This window comes from Haematobia irritans, chromosome 2 (assembly GCF_050003625.1).
Source record: "Haematobia irritans isolate KBUSLIRL chromosome 2, ASM5000362v1, whole genome shotgun sequence".
NCBI classification, from domain to species: domain Eukaryota; kingdom Metazoa; phylum Arthropoda; class Insecta; order Diptera; family Muscidae; genus Haematobia; species Haematobia irritans.
This window is the reverse complement of record NC_134398.1, coordinates 73,696,661-73,722,630: the sequence shown is the minus strand read 5'-3', so window position 1 is coordinate 73,722,630 and position 25,970 is coordinate 73,696,661. Positions and strand designations below refer to the sequence as shown.

The 25,970-nt window shown below is 34.7% G+C and overlaps 1 protein-coding gene across 1 annotated transcript in view; it reads left to right on the top strand.

The window, feature by feature from the left end:
- The first annotated feature begins 1,083 nt into the window (after positions 1-1,083).
- The window catches only part of stol (voltage-dependent calcium channel subunit stolid), a 286,854-nt gene continuing 261,967 nt past the window's right edge, over positions 1,084-25,970 (top strand). Inside the window, exon 1 of the mRNA XM_075295293.1 lies at positions 1,084-2,063. Within this exon, the coding sequence (XP_075151408.1) occupies positions 1,954-2,063 (110 nt within the window). The 5' untranslated portion in view covers positions 1,084-1,953. The remainder of the gene's footprint in view (positions 2,064-25,970) is intronic.

Sequence of the window (25,970 nt, the reverse complement as noted above, 5' to 3'; positions counted from 1 at the left end):
AATCCAAATATTTCCGTGAATTTTCTAAAAAAAAATTAACATTTTGCACAACGGAATTGGTGTAGTCTTTGCAGGGGTTTCGGAAATATCGTGGAAATGTTGTACCGTCTAGTATTTTTTATATTACTTTGTTTTAGAATGTGGGAGAAATTGCAACGAAACATGTCTTGTTTAGTAAAATATCATACATATTTGCATATAATTGAATTTTAAAAATTTATCAAAGAGTTAAAAAAATGTATATCTTACAATAAATTAATAAATTTTTCTAAAATAAATTCTTGCAACTCACCCAGGGCTAATTACTGTATTGACAAGCTATTGATTGTTTGTGAATGATATTTTGCATGAAGTAGTGTAATAGACTCCGTCCATGTTTTTATCTAATAAAAGATTGATCAATTTAAATTGTCATATATCTGGTCTCAAATCTGTATATCTGAATCCTACACAGTGCAGAAAGCAACGTATTTTTAAATTTTTCGTTGTAACTGTTTGAATAAGAAACCAGAATAATGGGTTAAATGCTTTTACTATTTTGAACAAAAGTTTTGACAATTTTTGGGGCCTTTCATTGGCCAGTCTTGGTGAAATTTTTTTTCATATTCAGTATCATTCGTCATTCCATCTATTTAATACTAAGTATCCTTTATTTATATGTCCCTAATCTAATGAATGTTACCGCTTTTTTGTCATTTACAGATATATCAACATATCAAAAGAACGAAATCCAATCGCAAGTACATTTCAGAAATATCTACAGTGATAACGATACAATATAATATTTTGACATTAAAAAACAATCAAGAAAGCAATACCAGCATATGCAAAAAGAATCAAAGGATAAAACAATGATGGCTGAAATAAAAATAAATGAAATCACTCATCCAGCGTATATTCAACGACAGCAACAATTACCCGGTGACAAACAAATGAGCATGGACCATTAATTACGGGAACAAATAAATTGATAAACAAAATACTAGCAGGAGACTTTGAAACACAACGCTAAAATACAACAAAAAGACGACATTGTTAATAAATTATTGGCCAACGATCGATTAAAATCTCACTCAGCCACAAGTATGATGCCGACGATGTAAATTTGAGGCCGGAACGGGGATTAATTTTATGCACTTGTAATCCTGTGCATTGACAGTGTCTGTCTCTCTTTCACAAAAAAAAAACAAACAAACATCAGTGTACAGTTTAATGATTATTTTTACAGTTAATCAGTCTAGAAAAAGTGTTGGCTTGTATAGTGAAACACCATAAAAAATAAAACGAAAAAAGAATAAATTCTTATACTAATATATAACACAGTAATGGGCACTGACAATAAAAACAAAAGAATCATAAACATATCGCAATAAATATTGCCTGAGAAAGGGAGAAAACCATATTGCTACTACAAGCCCTGAAAGTAAAATTTTAGTGAATTAAATAAGAAAATAGTGATTCCTATCTACATTGGCCTCCATATTTTACAGAACAATATAACACCAAAGTCTATCAGTTCATATTTCGATATCATTCGCTAGGTGCTTTTGTCTTATTACGCTTTGTAGCCTTAAAACATATAAAAAATCATTCATGTAATTGAGTATTATGTATGTATGTGTATATGGCTCTGTGTGTGTGATTCGTGTGTTTACCGTGTAACAATAATACCTCTATACAATAGCAACCAACAAAACCTACTATTGTTAATGAGTAAGGCAAATAGTTCATAGGTCGTTTCAGAGACAAACCATAACAAACAACAACAAAAAACTCACATCTCCATAAAAACAACAACACCAAAATCCAATAATTGATTCCAATTGATGTTCCGTTATCACTGATTGTTTCTGTTTTTTTGTATCGACCATCGTCGACGTCATCGTTAAACCCGTCGTGGTTTTCGGCTACAGCAGCAACGTCATCATTAACAACCATTAACGTTCTGTCATAATGGAGCGTAAGCAAATTTGTGTACTCACCATATTTTTGGGTCTTTTGATTTTCAACTTAAATATTTTCACCATTGCCGGTGATCAGGATGAGGATATACCGCACAACGAGTAAGTATTCCAATTCCACACATTATAATAGTTTAAATTAGTCCTAGGTTTAATGGATCTAATATAAAGTTTTCAAAGCAATTAGTCCCTTAGTTCAACTTAAATTTTAAGATACAAAATTACAGTTTGCACATTCACAAATTTGATATTCGGCCGAAACTAAGATTGAAATCCAGCTGGTTTTTTGGATTCTAAGGATTACCATATATTTAATAAAGCCTAACACATTATTATTGTCGACGAACTTGTGTTTAATTCTTAATTTCTCGTGAGTCCCTGAAATATATGTATATGGGTAACCGAAGTTGTCGTGAGTCAATATATTTCGATATGTGAGTATTGTGTGTAAATAGAAAATGTTCCATCGTGCGTGGAATATCACTTACGTACACACCTCTATTTCATACTGATCGGTCCATTGAGTTCATGGGGGCGTATGTTTTTTATTTTTTATTGGTAACATATTATGTGAAGTATACGCCTTCCGGTACTGCGTTCACATTGTACTTGAAACAATAGAATATAGTTCGGGAGCTAAATTAATTTCAGTTAACATACTAGTATGAATTAAATCTTATTTTTTCGTGAGCGTGGTTTTGCTGAAATTTTATTCGTATCGGTACAGATTTTAATATATCCCCGTTATAAACCCGCCCTCCGATTTGGTGTCTACATTCTGTAGGTTTTTCAGAACCACTATTAGGTGTGCTGAATTTGGTGTGTATCGGTGCATGTGTTTTTGGCGTAGCACCCATATAGACTGATCACCCAAATTAACTCCTTGGTTTTTTATCCGATTTTTATCCGATTTGCCTGAAATAGTAACGGATTTAGTTTTTATCGGCCCATTTGGTAAGGCCTCCAATAGACCATATAGATTTCACTTCTTGAGGGTATAGAAGGCAGACTGATCATAAAAATGCTTGAAACTGAATGTAAAATTTTCAGATAGTACTTTTTCTAATCATTTGAATAATGGGAGTAAAAATCTACAGATTTTAGATTTCAAATAAAAGCGTTATTTCATAATTTTCTTGCACACTTACACGAGATGTTTATGATTCCTTCAAAACTCAAACAAAAATGGTGGCTCTAAATCCAGAATCTGATCTAGTCTTCATAGGTAGAATCTTCAAATTTATCTTCGTTAAGCCAAAGACGCAAAATTCTCAAATTGTAAACTTTCTTCTAATTAAAATTTCATTATTTGAAAAAATGTGCTTAATATTATGTAAATTGCATGCAGCAATTTACATAATATTAATATTAATGACTGACTCATTTATTTACGTACGTAAGTGTGAATAAGTATTGATAAGCCTTCGTCAATGCCAATAATGTTGTATTCCTTATTAGATATAGGGACAACCGTAGAATTGTATGAGTAATTTACCTGGGGAGCCTAATTGAAAACTTGAGCATGATTAAAATCGAGAGCGTTATTAAACTATTCATAGTTCACTAAATTGTAAGCGGGTTCATCATCAAAGTGATGCACGACTCACGCGTGAGTAACGAACATTCGTGGGTTTTATTAATTAATAATTATGAATATACTTCTCACTAAAATCAATCTAATTTGCGAAAGAACATGCCGTTGCCCTTAAACATTTTTGCACTTTTCTTGCAACAAAGTGGGATGACGCATTTTTGTTATGTCCACCACAGTATATTTATTTTGTTCATGCACGTGTAGATGACTTGATTCTGCTAATACAATGCACATATCATACATAAAACAAAACAAGTCTATGTGTATTGAACCCTTATTTTAAAATAGTTTTTGATCAATGATAATCTTAAATAAAATTTTGTTAACCTCTTTCAAGTTCTTATACTTTTGTCTAAGCTCCAATGAGGACTTTAATTTAAGACACCCAGTTCATGGTACAACTAGATATTAGGATTAATGCGGTTAAAGGGTAAATTCGAATATCAGAACATACACTAGTGCAGATGTATTACTCGTATTAAAGAGGAGTGCAAGCACTCTGCATGTGTGTATGTATACCAGGGACAAATACTAAGGATACGTTAGAAGTTACGACTACAGACTGTCCATATTTGAATATGGACAGTCTAACAGTGGGCATAATTTGCATAGTCATAAAAGAATTATTGAATTTTGTTTAGAGTTTATTATCCATATGTACACAGAAAAGTGAATAATTGAATCAAATACAAAACTTGTGATTTCAATTATTTTTGTATTTGATTTTCAGCTTATTACAAAAGTTATAAATCCAATTACCCAAATTGTAAGGTTGTGATAAAATTATTTTCAAATGAAGGAATATTTGTGTTGAGTGTGTTGAGAATTTGTCAAAATATCCAAATGATATAGTACTACATCCAAATGCAATAGTATTTGAAGTATATATCATGCTTTTTCAATTATGTTACAGTCGTAATTGAACTGAGTAAAATGTTTATTAAATTTTTTAACCTATACAATCGTAATTGTATTTATTACGAAGGCAATCAGCAAGGCAATTATAAAAATACACTCTGAAAGAGGTTTTATGCTTTTTATTATAAAAAAATTTAAAAATGTATATAATTGAATATTTTATACATTCTATAATTGAATACAGCCAAGTACATGTTTGGAAGAAAAATTCAGAATATTCATGTAAACGACATATTTACCTGGAAAGAAAAAAATCTTATGGAGTCTCACTCCCAAAGAAAAAACTGTTTTTTTTATTATCTGCACCACCTGCTGGAATTGGACTTCCCGTATCTTCGGTATTGGACTTCCCGTATCGTCGCCAAAAAAGTAATGAAAATGTTCTTTTTGGATCCGGAAGTGGTGCAAAATTGACGCAGAAGCGATGAATTTAACATGGGTTGTCATAGGACGGAAGTCCTCCATTTCAACAGCCGTTGCACTGAATTTGCATTACTTCTTTAGGTGTGATCCGAATTCAATGTTTTGGATGTAAATTAAAAAATTCTGTGATATTTTGTCAAATAAGTAATTTTTATAATATTTTATAATTTTTAATGGATTCTAACGCTTGTCGGAAATGTTTGACCTCAAATATTTTCAAAAATTCACGATATTTTTTAAGATTGGATTTAGCATTTTTTCCGACAAAATTTAAATGATTTGTACCATTTTATGAATTTTTACTCTGTTTTTAACCTATTTGAAACAAGTTAAGTTAAAATTACCCATTAAAAGTAAGGAAAAACCAAGTTAAAAAATTGAATTAAAAGAACTTCCTGGGTAGATAAAATAAAGAACATCATTGGGAGTGCATCTTCTGGAAGTGCTTTTAAAGTTGTGCCTTTGGAAGAACTTCCAAATTTTTTTGCTGAGTTCCTCATTTCTACGTGATTTGTTTCGTCATCTTGCTCTTCTGTAATACAAACAAGGTGTAAACCTCTATTAGATTTCTTAGTTTTATATAATTTTACCTTCTGTTGGAGGGAAGAATTGATGCACGAATTATCCGTTTTCGAAGCAAACGCACTTTCCTCCGGGCCACATAGTTTTGGCAGTCGGCTTACATCCATTTATAGACAAATTTGAAGGGTACACATCCTAATTGTAAAAACAAAACAGAAAGAGTGTAATTGTAAGCTTTTTCGCAAATTTTCGAAAGACCCGATTCAAGATGTGTGGAATTGTATACATCGAAAGAATTCATTTACATATTTATTCAGATTTCAGTGAATTTTGTAAATTTAACAAACAAATTTTTAACAATGTACTAAATATTCTACATTAACTATTCATATTAAAAAATAGCTCTTGGCAATGCTGCACAGAAGTACTTTTCTCACAGGACATATCCTTTCCATTTAAACGTAATTGTTTATAAATTTTGAAAAAAATATTCGGTAATGTGAATTTTTACTGGGAGCCGCTCTGCACATTCTCTTATTGTGTTTTCATAATTTTGACCTTAGATGCCACAGTGCATAAGTCCCAGTAGTAAGTAATGGGGTAAAATTTATCTGGTTTTCGTGTAATGCCAACATAGTCGAGCCTTATTTATTATAACTCTCTTTCTAGTGGGTGGTTGATGTAAGGTTTATTCTCTTGAATAAACTCCTCCACTCTTCACATCTCCCCCATCGCCCTTTATAGACTTTTGCTCTCGTTGTACACTCATTTGAAACGACAGTGGCCATGGTGTATTTGCTCATTTTGTTCGTTTAGTGTCGTGTTGTAATTATACGAGTGTGTTTATGTCACTCTCGTATTTATGTTCGTGGTGCGTGCAAGCGTATCTAATGGATTCATAATAGGATTTCGCAATTTTCATTCTGGATGTTTTGTTCTGTTCATTCGGTTTTGTTGTTGTTATTGCTTCAGTTGTTGTTGCTGCTATTTTATTAATATGTGTGTGAATGTCTTCAGTGTTGTATTTTTTTTCTTCGGCTGGTTTATTTTTGCATACTTTGGCGTATTTAGTTATACTCTTGCCTTAATTATTTTTATTTTGCGCATTCACACTACTGTTTCTCGTAGCATATTCGTTGAAATCGTGCTCTAGCTAATATTCCTCATCGATTTGTATTAGGATGTGAATGTGTCCTCGTTTGAGTGAAAATGGGAAAGTGGAAAATGGACAGGATGTACGTGAATGAGACTATTGCTGCTATTTAAGAACTGAATATTAACGTTATATTTCTTCCACTAAATCCAAAATGAAAATTAGGGACAGGAACAAAATACAGGGAAAATGGTGTACAACTTGTTCAAATGCAATAAATTGTAAACAATTACATGTTAAAATTACCATTGAGATTTGCAGCAGTGAGCTTCTTATTATATTTAGCTTGTTTTTGTTTTCTTCAAAAAAGGAATATGATTTAATTTATTTGTATGATAATGAACATGATTGTTTAATACTGACATATTTAGAATATGAAAATATTTTGGTTTTTTCTATTTCATGTTAGCCTGATACCGAAACAGGCAATTGACGTCCAAATGCATTATATCTAATTATACAATTATTTTTCTATTTTTATGGAAATTAACTTTCTGAATAAGTAACATTTTTCTTTTTTCTTTCTTTTTTTGTAATTTGTATTACAATATATGAAATATAATTGTGAATGTGATATGTTTTCGATGTTCTTTTGTAGAATATTGCAGATGATGACCACCGAGTGGGGTCGAAATATTGAATAAATTTAATATATAAAAACTCAGTAAAAAGAAATTGGAAGTTGTTCCATAAACATCTTTTAAAGCGTATCACGGATTCCCCATCGATTTTTCCCACTTCCTCCGATGCAGTCGTTTTGGTCAAGTCCACAAACATTTCTTTCAAAGCTCATCTCGGGATCCCCCATTGGTTTTTGTCCACTTCCGATGAAATCCTTTTGACAATTATTACAAAGTGCGCGATTAGGCTATTTCAAGTGAAAATTTAAGTTTTGGACAATTAAATTTCACAAAAAAAAAAAAATAGAAAATCAATAAATAATATAAAAAATAATAATAAAAAATTCAATTTCATTCTCGCTGGGATTTGGACCTATGCCATTTGACTTTTTCACTTGCATAGAAGTTCTTTTGAGAAGGAAAAAATATATTTAATGGAAAAAATATATTTATACAAAAATGTATGCCGATGTAAAACGATGTATAATATAAAAAATAAATTTCTAGAAAAATATTTGATAAAAAAATTTCCGCTGGTGAGATTTGAACCAGCGTTATTTATTTTTTCGTTCATAATAATAAAGAACATCTCAGGAAGTAGTTAGAATGTAATGCAGAGTTGCCATATTAGGTTCATATCACAAATATTTCAATATACGTTTTGATGCATCGTATTCAATGGCTTTTGTGGCTGAGTACACAAAAAAATTTCACGAATATTTTTCCAATTAAAATTTTAATTGAGTTTTAAAAAATATTCAATTAAAAATTTAATTGATTCAACAAATGTTTTAATTGACACAAAACTCAATCACAAAAATTAATAGTATCAATTATTTTTTTAATTGGATCAATTAATTTTTTAATTGATACTATTATTTCTTTGATTGAAGACACTTCAATTAAAAAATTGATTGGATCAATTAATTCCCAGGTTCAACCACCGATGGAAGCGAAGAAATACTGATAAGAATAAAAAGAGAAATTGGAGAAAAAAATTATATTTCTAATTTCTTTTTCCAGATGAACTTCCAAGGCACAACTTCTAAAGCAATGCAATTTTGGGGAATTCCCTTATCTAATTCCCAGGAAATGCTCCTGAAAAAGCTCGCCACTCCCGGAAAGATAAGCCATAAATCTCCTAAGCGCATAATTTCACAAATGTTTAACCATTATATTCGAATCCTAACCAAATATAGAGAACGTACTTCAAGTAATACGGATTTTAAATTTATAGCGCCCAATATTGCCTGCCGCCAATAAAGCGGATCCCATATCATTAAGCTTAACACAGAATCAAGCAGAGCTCATTTATATAAAAAAGGTTGTATCTAAAAGTCGGTTTGTGGAGACTGCTGTAACCAGGTATATTCTAGCTGTATATATCGAAAAAGTTTTCAACAACGTTGTCATGTCGGTGACATCACATCCTTATACATATTTCAGTTCAGTGGGTGTATAAAGGACTGGGTAGATACAAATGTTAAAGAATAGAAAAATTGGATTTAGATCGCATCATGTGCTGAGAGGAAAACGTCATAAGATATTCAACCGTCATTAAGGTGTTGTTTACTATACACGGCTGAGTTAAGATTCTAGGCAAAGGGACTTAATCTGTCTATATCACAGACGATGTAAGGGACGGATCATGACAGGTAATTCCGGAAGGTACAGCGAATCTTATGAACCAATCAAGAGAAGATAGATATATATCTGGGTCCTGAAAAGTCCAAGTGCGTAACACAACCATAGCGACTGTCGGTAACCAACCTAACCTATGAAGTGTTTTCCATCAAGAGCTGTTATCTTGAATCGTCCGTCATTTCGAAAGCTCTCACTTTGGATTTTTATACTTTGACATTTGACAAGAAGAAACTACGCCAACTAATGGAATGACAAGGAGCCACCGTGGTGCAATGGTTAGCATGCCCGCCCTGCATACACATGGTCGTGGGTTCGATTCCTGCTTCGACCGGACACCAAAAAGTTTTTCAGCGGTGGATTATCCCACCTCAGTAATGCTGGTGACATTTCTGAGGGTTTCAAAGCTTCTCTAAGTGGTTTCACTGCAATGTGGAACGCCGTTCGGACTCTGCTATATCACAATGGACTGAATAGTCTAAGTGAGCCTGATACATCGGGCTGCCACCTAACCTACTAATGAAACAATACCGGCTACAACAGCGTATTGAAAAACTATAAAGTCAGTGGACCTTACATGTTTGACAATGAGGTTGGATCAACAGTTACAGCAAATGGATTGCGCGATCGAAAGATGATTAAGGATCTGGACAAAGCTTACTTTCAAAAAGACGGAGCTACGCGACACACAAGCAAGGACATTATCGCTCTTTTACTGGAAAAGTTTAAGGGCATTATTATCTCCCGAAGAGGTGACCACAATTAACCTCCGAGGTAGAATGAATTAAGAGATTTTGAATTATAGGTTAAATAGTATAAAAAATAGCCATCAAGAGCCTCAAGGAACCAAATAGAAATAAATTGGAGCGATGCACTATGGGGCAAATGACCGAAATCTCACGCACAAAATCAATTTTTTGAACTTGTGAAAATTTTAAACTTGGTGATACAAAAAGTTGCCAGTAGAATATAACAAAGATTGTAAATATTTATTGGCTGTGTTAAAAAATTGTGTGGTAAAATGCATATTTTTTGTTTAATATTTGTCCTATATTAGCTGGATTGTTTTTATATGGTAACCTTTACCGACTGTATTGGATAAAAAATAACCAAGTCCCAGTCCTATTTATTTTGAAACTTGGCACAAGTAGTTGTTATTGATGTAGGTCGGATGGTATTGCAAATGGGCCATATCGGTCCACTTTTACGTATAGCCCCCATATAAACGGACCCCCAAAATTAGCTTGCGAATCCTCTAAGAGAAGAAATTTCATCCGATCCGGCTGAAATTTGGTACATGGTGTTATTATATGGTCTCTAACAACCATGCAAAAATTGGTTCCCCATATAAACCGATCCCCAGATTTGACCCCCGGAGCCCCTTGGAAGAGCAAAATTCATCCGATTCGGTTGAAATTTGGTACGTGATGTTAGTATATGGTATCCAACAACCATGCAGGAATTGGTTCATATCAGTCCATAATTATATATAGCCCCCATATAAACCCATCCCCAGATTTGAACTCCGGTGCCTTTTGGAGAAGCAAAATTCATCCGATTTGGTTGAAATTTACCAAATGTGGTCCATATCAGTCCATAATCATATATAGCCCCCTTATAAACCGATCCCGAGGTTTGGTTTTGGAGCCTCTTGGAGGAGCAAATTTCATCCGAGTCAGTTGAAATTTGGTACATTGTGCTAGTATATGGCCGTTAACAACTATGCCTAACTAGGTCCATATCGGTCTATAGTTATATATAACCCTCAGATAAATCGATCCCCAATCACACAAAAATTGGTCAATATCAAGTTCATAATTGTATATAGCCCACATATTTCAATTCTGGCTCTCTACGTACCGTGCAAAAGTCCATATCGATTCGTAATTATTTGTAGACTTACCTATACATACCTTTTTTGTCTAATATATACCACGTATGGACTAACTCACAATTTAGAAAACGATGTTAAGAAGTTTTAAGATACCACAACCCAAGTAATTCGATTGTGGATGACAGTCTTTCGTAGAAGTTTCTACGCAATCCATGGTGGAGGGTACATAAGATTCGGCCTGGCCGAACTTACGGCCGTATATACTTGTTAGATTTTATTTTTATGATTTTATAAAATTTTACCTTTTGTCCGCAAGGAGGATCGAACCGCGTACCATCAATTTTCTAACTAAACACACTATCCACTTAGCTTTTATACTCATCAACAACCAAATGTGACTTTGTTTATTCTTTTCTTGCTTGGCTGCATGTATTCATTAACACATACAGTCAATGATGTCTATTTATAGAACAGTACACGGGCACATGTTTCGGAGACGAACTTTTGTCTAGAAATAGATTCACTTAACGGTAGTTAGAATTGACATTCATCGTTAGTTTATGAATATAAATGGGGGGATGGAGAAGGGTCTAGTGAGCATCAACGGTGGACAGTATAGAGAGCTGGACACAATGCTCCAAGATTGTAGTTGTGTTTTTGGACTGTATTTGCAATCCCAGAGAAGGATAGCTCCCACAAGCGAGACGTTTGGAGAAATAATTGGTGGATGAAACTGTCAAGCAGAAGAGTTTAGTTATATTGTTAGGAAATGATATCTCGAGCAATGAGGTATCGTAACCCAAAACAATAAGTAAAGCCAATTAGAAGTAAACACAAGTGGGTCAGATTTCAATTTACAATTTATTTTAAGATGATCAACTCTCACCTAGTGGCCTGGGTCGCGGCTTACAAAAAACAGAAAGATTGTATCTTTTCCACTAGCTAAGAAACCTATCAACTTCATTTATTTTTATTTTTAGAACATTCTAAAGTTTTTAAGCATTTTTGACATTCCTGCCGATACTTGTTTTGGTATATATCGTTTTCAAATTCAATGACTTTCAAAATGTATTTACGTTACATTTAAAGTTAATTTAATTCATTCAAATCCTATCAAATTTCTATATATAATGACTAAGGCTAAACAGCCATGTTTAGACATGGCACCGCCCAGCAAAAAAAATTGACGTTCTCCAAAGGCTCAACTTTAAAAGCACTACCAGAAGGTTCACTTTCTTTATTTTATGTTCTTTATTTTAACTACCCAGGAAGTTCTTTTAATTCAATTTTTTATAACTTGTTTTTTCATATTTTTAATGGGCAATTTTAACTTTTTTGGTTTCAAATAGGTTACAAACAGAGTAAGAATTCATAAAATGGTACAAATCATTTAAATTTTGTCAAAAAAAATGCTAAATCCAATCTGAAAACATTGTGAATTTTCAAAAATATTTGAGGTCAAGCGTTTCCAACAAGCGTTAGAATCTATGAAAAATTGTGAAAAATTATTAATTTGACAAAATATCACAGAATTTTTTAATTTACATCCAAAACATTGAATTCGGATCACACCTAAAAAAGTGATGCAAATTCAGTGCAACGACTGTTGAAATGGAGGACTTCCGTTCTATGACAAGCCTATGTTAAATTCATCATCTGCGTCAATCTTGCACCACTTCCGGATCCAAAAAGAACATTTTCATTACTTTTTTGGCGACGCTTTTTTTTGCTGGGCGGGCTTGAAATTGGCTAGAATGGTGGTAGGCACAAAGTACTGTCGCTAAGGAACGAATGGCATCCGATATGATGTGTTGGTTTATAAATGGTTGTGAAGTAGCCAGTTGGTTAGGTGTTTTCTTCAAATTGCCACGAATCTTCCTTTTTGGTCTCTGGGCTCGGTTTTGGGTATGTTGACAATTTTGAAGCTTTCTCCGATTAGTAAGCTTGGTCTTGACTTTAGTAGTTTTCCCGGTAGTATAAAGCTTTGGTTTATATGGGTGCAGCATGGAGTGATGACAGTTGCGACATTTGGGCATTTGTTTTTAGACTTGCAATACGCAACAATGTGGCGTTTTGCTATGTAGTTGACACAATATTTAAGCTGACGCACTGTTCGACATCTCTCTACCGGTTTCATTTTGATGAATCTTCGGCATACGCGTTTGCTGTGAAATTGTTTACACAGCATGCAACGATATACATCGGAATCGCGCTTTGGCTGGGTACTTTCTGCTCTGTAATGACAAAAAATAAAATTTGGTTAAAGGATAAACAATGCTCCACTTGTGTGAAGAATTATTGTTTGTTATCGAAGTTTTCCTTTTAGTCGGAATCAGAAGAACTCAGATACGGCAGTAAACACAATTTTACTATCGGACGTTTCATTATACCTGCAGCAGTGCGCACTTGGCAACCCGAACTCTCCCGTCTTGACCAGGTTGAGTTTCTACAATTCTACCAAGTCGCCATTCACTAGGGGGTAACAAATCGTCTACTACTACGACTAAATCCCCTATTTTCACATTAACTTGTGGAGTCTTCCACTTATACCGCTTCTGTAGTGATTTCAAGTAGTCTTCCTTCCAACGCACTGCAAATTGGTGGTGAAGCTCCTTCAGCCTTGCCCATCGGTTCGTCAAAGTGTCCTGGTGTAAGTGCACTAAGGTCCGCAGGACCTTCTGATAGAGGAGATATAGGGCGAGAATTTAGAAATCCTTCTATACGTGCTAAAATCGTAGAAAATTGTTCAAAAGTGAACCTATGGGCCCCGCTATTCTTCTGAAATGGGACTTGAAACTTTTCACAGCTGCTTCCCACAATCCTCCCATATGAGGAGCATAAGGCGGGATGAAACACCATTCGAAGCCGTGAGTAGCATATGTGTTTGATTTATCGTTTCAGCGTTTTTTATAAACTGAGAAAATTCTCTGAGTAGCGCTCTGCACGCACACAAAAAACATGTTTGGACATGGTTGTCACATCCATTTAATGCCTATCTAGAGTATGTAATTGTCGCGAAAACCATGTATTTTGTCTTTGTAAAAATAATTTTCGAGTGGAGAAAAATATGTATTGGCAATAAGCATTGAAATGGTTCTCAAATGCCGCAAACATGTTCTAGTATTTAAATGATAGAATTTGAGACCATTGCATGGTTGGGAAAATCATGTACCTGACCATTCAATTTTTTTACTTTTTTGTAGAGGAAAAAGTTTTTTATAGTTTACGTATAGACATGTCTAGAACCATTACATGGCCATAAATACCATGTATATTGTTTTCGTGACCATTTACTTTTTTATTTTTTTGCAGCGAAAAGAATTTTATAAAAACATTGAGCAGGTACACACGATTTTCATTTTGCGCGTCAGTCGTGTGTTGATTGTTTCTCAGAATGGACGGAGAATACGGAATTACTTGTTTTGTGTTAATTTATTTATTCAGAAGTGGCACGTGGTTTTATGTGAAAACAAAAAAGGAAAGTGTAATTGGAAAAAATGTACCTATTTTTTGTTCTGCATTTTTATATATGGTATAATTTATTTTTATTTGCAGTTACATGATGTCTGTGTTGGTACATTTGATAGGCACGAAGTAAATATGGAATGATTACTTATTGTTGAAATTAAACCAATATAGAGTATGTAAAAATATGTGATGTTTGCTTGCACGACTTTATAAATACAAATAAACAATGAATTAGTTTATAAATAAATAAAAACAGATAAATAAAGTTAATTTTGTGTTTTCTTTTCTCAAGTGGCGTCCTTTTTTCGACGACGAAAAGAGTTTTTTTTTTCATAAAGATCAAAACATTTTAGGTTGTGACCATGTTCTTTAAAGTGGAAGAAAAACATTTTTGACGAATACCACAACATTTTAGATAGTGACCATTGCATTTTGATTCAAACAAAATTCTTTTTATCAATATAATAACATTTTAGATGAGGACTATTATATTTTTTATAGAACCATGTTCACTGAGCCAACATGGTTGCAGGTGAAAATGTTACATGGTCGCCGCAAAAATAGCTCCTATCATATTATTTTGCTCTTCGAATATGATTGTGACAATCATGTTTCTTCTCTGCGTGTGCTAGCCCCCACAAAATTCCGACCATTGTCCGATACTTCCCTTCGGGGTAGTCCTCGCTTTCCAACGAATCGCGCAAAAGCGGTTTGGAAAGCTGCTGAAGATAAATCTGAACATGTTTCCAGTGTACCGCTTTGGTGGCGAAACAAACGAACACGGAGACATATGCCTTTATTTAAGGGGCATTTCGCAAATACGATCCCTTTAGGTCAAATGGACCAGCGAAGTCTACTGCAGTAATGTGAAACGTGGTGAAATAATACAGCGATCGAAGGATAATGGTGCCATCATTTGTGAACACACCTTATGCCTAAATAAAATGCAGATCTTACATTTATGAATTATATGTTTAATACGAGGTTTTAGCCTGGATATATAAAATTCAGTTTGGACCATTCTGCACATTAAGTTACAGTCTGCATGTGCCATGGCAAACCGTGAATTTCCCGGGAGAATCATTGGGTGGCGTTCGTTATATGGGATTGTTGACTGTGACAATCGGCCGTTAATACGAAGAATCTGATCGCTATCAAGAAATGGATTGAAGGTAGATAAAGAGGATTACTTAGGGACTTGACTACCATTTAACGCGGCCTTATATTCGTCTCTGAATTCGCGAAATTAAGATATAAGGATTAATCTCTTCTTCACAAATAATATTTCATTGTTGGCAAGGTTCACACATGGAAAAATAGTTTCAGATTTCGTATCCGGATGTGTCCGACGATAAAAGCGGAATATGTAACAAACTACTCTTAATGCCTTGCTGTATGAGGAAAATCTTTCCGAAACATAGAAATTTTCCGATGTAACATGGAGAATTTGTACAAGTTCTGAATGTGTTTGTACAAGTTTCGGATGTGTTATGGGTATCATTTCAGGCCAAGAAGACGAAGGAGCCGTAATCCATGCTGGGCCATTCCACCATAGCTTCGAGTTAACAAGATCCTGGGGTGTACAACCACGTGTACCAAGGTCCGCAGGGTTGTCATAAGTGTGGTACGGTTAGCAACAAACGTTTCCCAAGACCACGGAAGCTTTGATAACCAGCCCAATACAGGTGACGAATCGGTCCATAGATATGTCTGACACACTTCGAAATCAAAACCAGACAAAACATAATTAACAAGTTTGGCCAGTAACTCAGCTCCGTTGAGTTCTAGAGGGGGTAGACATATTGTTTTCAATGGAGCGACTTCACTCTTGGCGATAAATAAGTTCGAGCATGAACCATAATCCGAATTAATCACAATATAAACACATGCGCAGTACGCGGCTTTAGAAGCATCTGAAAATCCATGAATTTAGATTTTATTCGATGGCATATAACCAAGCCAACGTGGGATTTTTATATCAGTGATATGCGAGAAATCGTTAATTAGATTTCCCCATGTTATGTGGGATTCTTCGCCTATGGGAGAATCCCATTCTAAGCCCTCAAGCCATAGCTGTTGCATTAGCATTTTGGCGCGTGTAATAATCGGGGTTATCCAACCTGCCGGGTCGAACAATTGAGCGACCGCCGAGAGAACTTTTCGCTTGGTAATGTTCGGGGTTGGTTTCACAAAATTGAACGTATATGAAAAACGGTCAGTCAAACCATTCCACTTGATGCCTAAAGTTTTCGTAGAACTAGATTCGTCAAACTTCAAAAAGTCACAACCGTACATGTCTTCGGGAGGCAAATGATTCAGCAGTTGAGCATAATTGGTTGTAATTTTCTTAAGGGGAAACCCAGCAGATTTGAGGGTACGTATTAACTGAGTTTGAAGCTCTACTGTCTCTTGTAAAGAAAAACCGCCAGAAAGTATGTCACCCACATAAGTTTCCTTTTTAGTGTGTTTGCTACTTTTGGGAACTGTGATTCACAGTCAGATGCGAGCTGAAGCAAAGTACGGATAGCCAAAAAGGGAGCGCAGTTTACACCAAACGTTACCGTAGATAGTTGGGAATCTTTAATTGCGCTATCAGATGACTGCTGATAAAGAATTCTTTTATATGGTCGATCATCTGGGTGTACTAAAATTTGTCACCGCTGAAGACATATCTGTACTTCCTCCAATTCAATACAGTCGATACAAGGTCTGTTTGAAGAGTAGGGCCAGTGAGCAGTATATCATTGAGAGAAAATCCAGATTTGGATTTTCTAGAAACATTAAACACAATTCGCAACTTTGTACTTTTGAGTTCGGATCGCACTACAGCGTGATGGGGGGATAAAATGAGTAACACTTTCCCTCCGAGAATGCTTCCTCCGACGAAGTCTCTTCCATATGACCCAATGATAAATACCCATATGAAACTGATCTGTATTGAACTTGACAAAGTGTGTTCCATTCGAGAAAACTGACCGAGCGCAATGAATCTCGACGATCCAAGATTAATGGAATCAGGAAACTCTTTCCTGAAAGGTAAACGTACCATATATCGGCCATCTGTTCCACGAACAGTAGTTCTCCTATAAAATTCTTCGCAGAATTCGTCCTCCACCGAGATAGGGTGGGGAGTAGGAATATCCTCCAATTCCCAGAATTTTAAGAGAACCTCATTAAGAGAAGAATGTTCAGAAGGCAAAACATTAGCGGAAAAAGAATGCACTTGCTCCGTTTTCATTGGTCCACTTAGCACCCAACCAAAAACAGTATTGTAGGCAGATGCTTCTCCACAGATGTTCATCTTGATACCATCAATATTGAGATACTTCTCGGAGTCATTACCTACAAATGAGGTCAATTTTGTGAGGACTTGTTAAAAGACGGATCCGCCAAATCAAGTTCACTAAGTACGCTGGGATTTGGAACCGTACACGAGACAGAGGTGGCTTTTGTGTTACTTTCGGCAGAACAATTGCAGTTATGGGTATTCGGAGATTATATCTCGACGAATAAAGAACCAATTTGCATTCCTTATTGGCAGAGAGTTTTTGTTCTCCTATTCCGTAAATGTCAAATGATGCTTTACGATAAGGAATTTTGAGAAAACTCTTGGCCTTTTCCGAAAGGAAAGCCCTTTGGGAACCAGGGTCTATTATTGCTCTAAGAGTAAATAATTCAAATGAAGCTCATGGTCCTTCGAGAGGACATGGTCCTCTCGTCAAGAGAAAAGGAGTCAGCAGCAGAGAAGATCATTCCACAAAGAGAAATGAGGTAACTGCTACAGAGAAGAAGTATCACAACTCAGTATGATCTCGGTTACGGCTTTATTATAGAAGTCGGATATTATGAAAAAAAGTATTACGCAAAAAAAGGAAGATAATATTCTTAAATTTCTAAATAGTGGTTTAAAACGATTTCTCGCAACATTGCTCTATGTATGCTAAGTATACGATGCATATTTGACAGAAACTAGTGTTATGGAAGAAATGTAAAAAAAATTTTGTTTAAAAAAAATATATATGTATACAAATCGACGTCCAAATTGAAAAATAAAACGACATCTAAATTAAAAAAAAATCTAGTGGCAAATTGTGAGCAATTAAAGAATTAAATTGTCGAACGAAATTGTGGTTATATGTCTGTCCGCAAAGTTTTATTAAAATATTTCAAAATAAATAACAACAGAAATAAAATAGAAAATGTCCAATAGGAATGAAATTGTGTAATAATGCATTATATATATAATTAAACGACAAAGGGGAAAATCTGCTATCCGTCTGTCCAAAAAATCCGCAAAAGAAAATTTCTATTATTATAGATGTGAGCATTCTAGAAAAAATTCAAAAAAAGAGAAAAGAATAATATTGATAGCTCGTTTTGTAACAAGAAAAAAAAAAATTGCAACGAAACACGTGAGTCGGTTTGCTTTTTGGTTGCATAATCTGCAAAAGGGCAAAAGTTTAAACCGTTATTGTGAAATTTGGCACAAAACAAGATATAACAGGTCGGCAGATAAGTCCCCGGTCTAACAAAGAAAAACCCATTTTTTCTGTCAAAATTCGTTTTTATTATTCAACATAGTTCCCTTTAAGAGTGATACAACGATTATAATGACCTTCCAATTTGTTGATACCATTTTGGTAGTACTCCTTCGGTTTTGCCTCAAAATAGGCCTCAGTTTCGGCGATCACCTCTTCATTGCAGGCAAATTTTTTTCCTGCGAGCATCCTTTTGAGGTCTGAGAACAATAAAAGTCGCTGGGGGCCAGATCTTGAGAATACAGTGGGTGGGGAAACAATTCGAAGCCCAATTCATGAATTTTTGCCATCGTTTTCAATGTCTTGTGGCACGGTGCGTTGTCTTGGTGAAACAACACTTTTTTTTTTCTTCTTCATATGGGGCCGTTTTGCCGCGATTTCGACCTTCAAACGCTCCAATAACGCCATATAATAGTCACTGTTGATGGTTTTCCCTTCTCAATATTATCGATAAAAATTATTCCATGCGCATCCCAAAAAAACAGAGGCCATTAATTTTCCAGCGGTCTTTTGAGTCTTTCCACTCTTCGGAGACGGTTCACCGGTCGCTGTCCACTCAGCCGACTGTCGATTGAACTCAGGAGTGTAGTGATGGAGCCATGTTTTATCCATTGTCACATATCGACGGAAAAACTCGGGTGTATTACGAGTTAACAGCTGCAAACACCGCTCAGAATCATCAACACGTTGTTGTTTTTGGTCAAATGTGAGCTCGCGCGGCACCCATTTTGCACAGAGCTTCTGCATATCCAAATATTGATGAATGATATGACCAACACTTTGCTTTGATATCTTTAAGGCCTCTGCTATGTGGATCAACTTCATTTTACGGTCATTCAAAATCATTTTGTGGATTTTTTTGATGTTTTCGTCGGTAACCACATCTTTCGAGCGTCCACTGCGTTCACCGTCCTCCGTGCTCATTTCACCACGCTTGAATTTTGCATACCAATCAATTATTGTTGACTTCCCTGGGGCAGAGTCCGGAAACTTATCAGCCAACCTGTTATAAGTTAAGGCAGAAATAGCGGATCAAAAGCGAAACGAAAATTTTTCGTACACAGTTTTAACTACCTTCATCACTTTAACGTCATTTTCGTTGTTTCGTCAATGCCTCGTTCATATATCTCATCATTGCCATTCTTTGCTTCTGTTTCTTGATAACATTTCGATAATTTTTATTCTCGTTCGATTACTAAAATTCTTCTATCACAATTTGCAGCCACAACAATTTACCATTTGCGTATGAAGTGTATGAGAGAATGTGATGTGATTTTTCTTTCAGAAATGGTGAAATAATTTTTCGAAATGTTGAAATTGTTACTCTGATATGAGAACGACAGTGAACTTCATCAATATTGAAACTCGATTGATGTTACAAGATAATCAGAAAAGTTTAAATCGCAAATAGTTTCGTTCGTTTAAACTAAACATGAAATGATGTCAATTTTTTCGCAAAACTTTCAACTACATGAAATAAATTTCCCAAGGTAAAGAAAGATTTATTCCATCCTTTTTCATTTAAATGCTAAAATTTAATGATAAAGTTTGATCAATATTGAATTGATATAAATCGTAATATTATATCTATATTGTGCTCTATATATTTCTTATATCCGTATCTCTAAATATTGAACTTATATCTGTGGAGTTTGGAGAAAGAACCTAAGTCCAAATATCTGTGTACAAAACAAACGTTTGTCTCGTTTGCATACTTTGGAAAATTATCCATAACACAAGTCTATCAGTGTCATATGTACAAAGAACATGAACCGAAAGTATTACCGAAAAGGGAAAATTCAAATGTAAAAGTCTACTTAGGTTGGTTTTACGGACAACCACACATACACATGCCTCAATATTGTTGCAGAGAGAAATGATAGGTACGCTACACAATACTCTCGCTCTCTTCGTCTCTATTCTCTATCTCTCTCTATTTCAAATAAGTTCCACATTGTTGGAAAGAAGAAGAGTTAACTACTTTAATACACTCAAAGAAAAACATTAAATTCTATCCGTTTACAAAACTTTAAGAAACATATGAAACCTGATGACGGGTCTTTAAATTGGAAGATCTTGTGAAGAAACTATTGTGTTATATTGAAGTTTCCAAAGTTGAAGTTTTGGCATATCATCTCGCGGATTTTTTTATACCCTCCACCATAGGATGGGGGTATATTAACTTTGTCATTCCGTTTGTAACACATCGAAATATTGCTCTAAGACCCCATAAAGTATATATATTCTGGGTCGTGGTGAAATTCTGAGTCGATCTAAGCATGTCCGTCCGTCTGTCCGTCTGTCCGGCTGTCCGTCCGTCTGTGGAAATCACGCTAACTTCCGAACGAAACAAGCTATCGACTTGAAACTTGGCACAAGTAGTTGTTATTGATGTAGGTCGGATGGTATTGAAAATCGGCCATATCGGACCACGTTTACGTATAGCCCCCATATAAACCGATCCCCAAATTTGGCTCGGGGAGCCTCCCGGAGCAGCAAAATTCATCCGATCCGGTTGAAATTTGGTACCTGATGTTAGTATACGGCCTCTAAGAACCATGCAAAAATTGGTCCATATCGGTCCATAATTATATATAGCTCCCATATAAACCGATCCCCATATTTGACCTCCGTAGCCTCTTGGAGGAGCAAAATTCATCCGATCCGGTTGAAATTTAGTACGTGGTCTTAGTATACGGTCTCTAACACCCATGCAAAAATTGGTCCATGTCGGTCCATAATTATATATAGCCCCCATATAAACCGATCCCCAGATTTGACCTCCGGAGCCTCTTGGAGGGGAAAAATTCATCCGATCCGGTTGAAATGTGGTACCTGATGTTAGTATACGGTCTCTAACAACCATGCAAAAATTGGTCCATATCGGTCCATAATTATATATAGCCCCCATATAAACCGATCCCCTGATTTGACCTCCGGAGCCTCTTGGAGGGGCAAAATTCATCCGATCCTGTTGAAATTTGGTACCTGATGTTAGTATACGGCCTCTAACAACCATGCAAAAATTGGTCCATATCGGTTCATAATTATATATAGCTCCCATATAAACCGATTCCCAGATTTGAACTCCCGAGCCTCTTGGAGGAGCAAAATTCATCCGATCCAATTGAAATTTAGTACGTGGTGTTAGTATATAGTCTCTAACAACCATGCAAAAATTGGTCCATATCGGTTCATAATTATATATAGCTCCCATATAAACCGATCCCCAGATTTGACCTCAGGAGCCTCTTGGAGGAGCGAAATTCATCCGATCCAGTTGAAATTTGGTACATGGTGTTAGTATATGGTATCTAACAACCATGCAAAAATTGGTCCATATCGGTCCATAAATTTACATAGCAAAAGTCATCCGATGCGGTTGAAATTTGGTACATTTTGTCAATATATGGCCTCTAACAGCCATGTAAAAATTGGTCAATATCGGTCTTTAGTTATATATAGCCGATGACTTATTACACAAAAATTGGTCCATATCGCCAAAAATAATCTACCAAAACTTTATTTCCATAAAAAATTTTGTCAAATTTTATTACTATAGAAAGTTGTGTCAAAATTTCATTTCTATAGAAAGTTTTGTCAAACGTTTATTTCTGTCATGTTTGTTTGTCAAAATTTTATTTCCATAGAAAGTTTTGTCAAAATTTTATTTTTATAGAAAATTTTGTAAAAAATTTATTTCTGTAGAAAAATTTGTCAACATTTTATTTCTATACAAAATTTTGTCAACATTTTACTTCCATAGAAAATTTTGTCAACATTTTATTTCTATAGAAAATTTTGTCAAGTTTTTATTTCTATAGAAAATTTTGTCAAAATTTTATTTCTATAGAAAATTTTGTCAAGTTTTCATTTCTATACAAAATTTTGTCAAACTATATTATATACGTATTTAATCGGCCTTTTTTTGTTTAATATATACCCCGTATGGGCTAACTTACAATTTAGAAGACAGTGTTAAAAAGTTTTACGATACCTTGCCATCGGCAAGTGTTATCGCAACCCAAGTAATTCGATTGTGGATGACAGCCTTTAGTAGAAGTTCCTACGCAATCCATGGTGGAGGGTACATAAGATTTCTATAGAAAATTTTGTCAAACTATATTATATACGTATTTAATCGGCCTTTTTTTGTTTAATATATACCCCGTATGGGCTAACTTACAATTTAGAAGACAGTGTTAAAAAGTTTTACGATACCTTGCCATCGGCAAGTGTTATCGCAACCCAAGTAATTCGATTGTGGATGACAGCCTTTAGTAGAAGTTCCTACGCAATCCATGGTGGAGGGTACATAAGATTCGGCCTGGCCGAACTTACGGCCGTATATACTTGTTTTTAATTTGTTTGCAATTTCAAAATTGGTATAAAGTATATTTTTTATTGGCACCTGGTTTTATTTGGTACCGCAATTTTACAAATTTCGATCGTGAATGGGAATATATTCTCCCTTTGTATACATATAGGAATTGCCTTCTCGACGGAAATATTTATGAACATAGTGGTAGTTTATCGCGATTGGTATTTTCTGATTCCTAAGTTTTGGAACTTGAAGTAAGAATATGGAAGTGGTACGTACACGTTTTTGTTTATATTATATACGATTCCCAATTGTAACGCACGTACTGACATTTTCGGTATTGTTAGTTGAATTTTTGATAAAAGGGGAAAGTGAACCTTGTTTCGCGCATTAGCCTCCTTGAATGGAAGTAAGAACAAAGATTTTAATACTGAATTATATATAATATATTGGATTTTGATTTATGAAACCTATACTTGCACTATATGAAATCTAAAACTATAGGCTCAACGTTTACCAAATTTGAATTTTTGAAAGGGGTCATAGTAACCTTAAAAACTATAGCGCTCAAAATTTATGAATTTTCTTTGTGTAAAGGTTTAATAGTAATCCTAGAAAACTAGTGGCTAAAAATTTCTCAATTTTTGATGTGTGAAAGGTTTATAGTAACACTGGAAAACTACTGTGCTCAAAGTTTCTCAATTTATTATTTATGTATTGCAAGATTTACAATCATAATAAATTATGAAAATAAATATAAAAAAAGAACAAATAGGTGCTAACAACAAAAGTTTTTGACCTAAATTTCTCAATTTTTGATGTGTAAAAGGTTTGATAGTAACCCTGAAAAAAAAAACTATTGGCTCAAGTTCTCAATTTTTTATACACTGGGAAAAGCGTGCCCGACTCCAAAGACTTTAAGAACAGGAAATCTTTGGCCTCACGACAATATTTTTTAGTGTATTTGGTATTTTTCTGTTTGTCCGTTGGTATTTATTTGCTCAAGTTATTGAGAAATAGGGTTATCACACACCCGAAATTGTCGCAGTGAATTGGTTCACATCATTGGGACCTCACATTGTGGATATAATTGGCTTACGATAATTTGCTTTGCCTTGAACTCAAATATAAATATTTGGAATCTTTTTCTGGTTTAATTTAATATTGGCTACGAACACTACTTCTCGGAAATGCCGAACGATTCTGTTGATTATATTTCCCAAAATGGGGACAGCAAAGAAATGACTCGGGAAGAGAATAAATTCTATTTCCACTACGATCCTTTTCTTATGCTGTGCAATTACATGGAAAGGTGGATTTGATCCAACAGGCTGAATCTCTAGTTCAGGCAAAAATGGAAGATTTAGTGGCCGGATGGTCTCGGTTAAATTCGTCATATGAAATTATAATGCTGTCCTCTGATTCATCCAGGGATGTTAAGGCGAAAGCTAAAGTTAATTTTAATGTATGCACTGAGGCATACTATAATTCCAGATCTCGACTATTAGATATATTGAAGACAACATCTTCCACCAACCCTCGAATAGAGGCTTCGTGGCTAGCGGTGTCCCCGAATGATTTCCCAGCCCCTCGTCATAGTTTTGAGCGCGAAGTTAATGATTCGCCAAATGTTTACATAAAAGTTCCTCCATGCGACACCGAAATTTTTAAGGGTGGATACGAGAAATGGCCGTCTTTCCGTGATATGTTCACGGCGGTCTATGTAAATCACCCGAAACTGACCCCATCACAGAAATTGTACCACCTGAGAAATAAAACACAGGGTTCTGCTGGCGCCATAGTCAAATGATACTCTTTATGTGATGAGAATTTTCACTTGGCTTGGAACGCTCTTAAAAATCGCTATGAAAACAAGGGAGTATTGGTGGACAATCAGCATAAAATATTGTTCAATATCCCAATGGCTACAGTGGAGACGAGTGATTCTGTACAAAAAACACAGTCAACTGTGAACGACTGTTTGGCCACCCTTGATGTAAAAGTTGAACATTGGGATCCCATATTGGTTTATTTAATTTCCACAAAACTTCCAGATCAGACGTTGTCCCTCTGGGAACAGTCGCTCAAGTCTCAGCGAGTTGCCTATGTGGTCTCAACTCGACGAATTTCTCATTGATAGATTTGAAATTGTTGAGCATTTATCCAGTATTCGTTTAACTAAAAATGAATATTCTCAACCGAACTCTCATGCTCAGCGTTGCCAGAATTGTTTCACCAACAACCGCTAGATTTGCCCAAAAAAAAATAGCTATAAAAGCTAAAAAATGCTAAAAAATAGCTAGAAAAAAGCTAATTTTTTTGTATCAAAAGTTACATTTTTTATTGAAATTTAACAAATTTAAAGGCTTTATTTCACTTAAAATGCATATTATTTTCATTTTAATTCTACTTCTGTGAGACTGTAACAATACCTAAGGCATATTAGCTCTGTTTGCATATTCGATACATTTTGATTACTATCACAAATTTTTTACTGGAAGTCCTTCGTTTTGTGGGAGCTACCTTCCCAACACCTCTATTTTATTTACTTGTTATTTTAAAATATTAAATAATCTAAGCATGCTTTGGATTTGGTAAAAAAATGATTTGTAATTTTTTTAAATAAAAGTTTAGTTTGGTTTTGAAATTGTGAGAAATTCGAAATACATTACTTTTATTTAAATTGTAGAAAATACCTACAGTTTAAATTTCCCAGTAAAAACAGTTTCCTTTTCTTCATGAGCTATCAAAGTGCTTTAAAAACGTGCTAACGCCAACTTAAATTTCCAAATTCAGACTCGACTTCAAGTAGAAATTATTGTATGTATACGTTTTTAAAATAAAGTTTTGAAAAACATCTTCTATTTTTGAACGCTATTTTGGTTTGTGGTCAAGATGCAAAAACTCCTAACATTTAAAGACTATTTCATTAATTCTTCCTTCTTTCATGAAAAGATACCCATTTTTAAGTTGAATC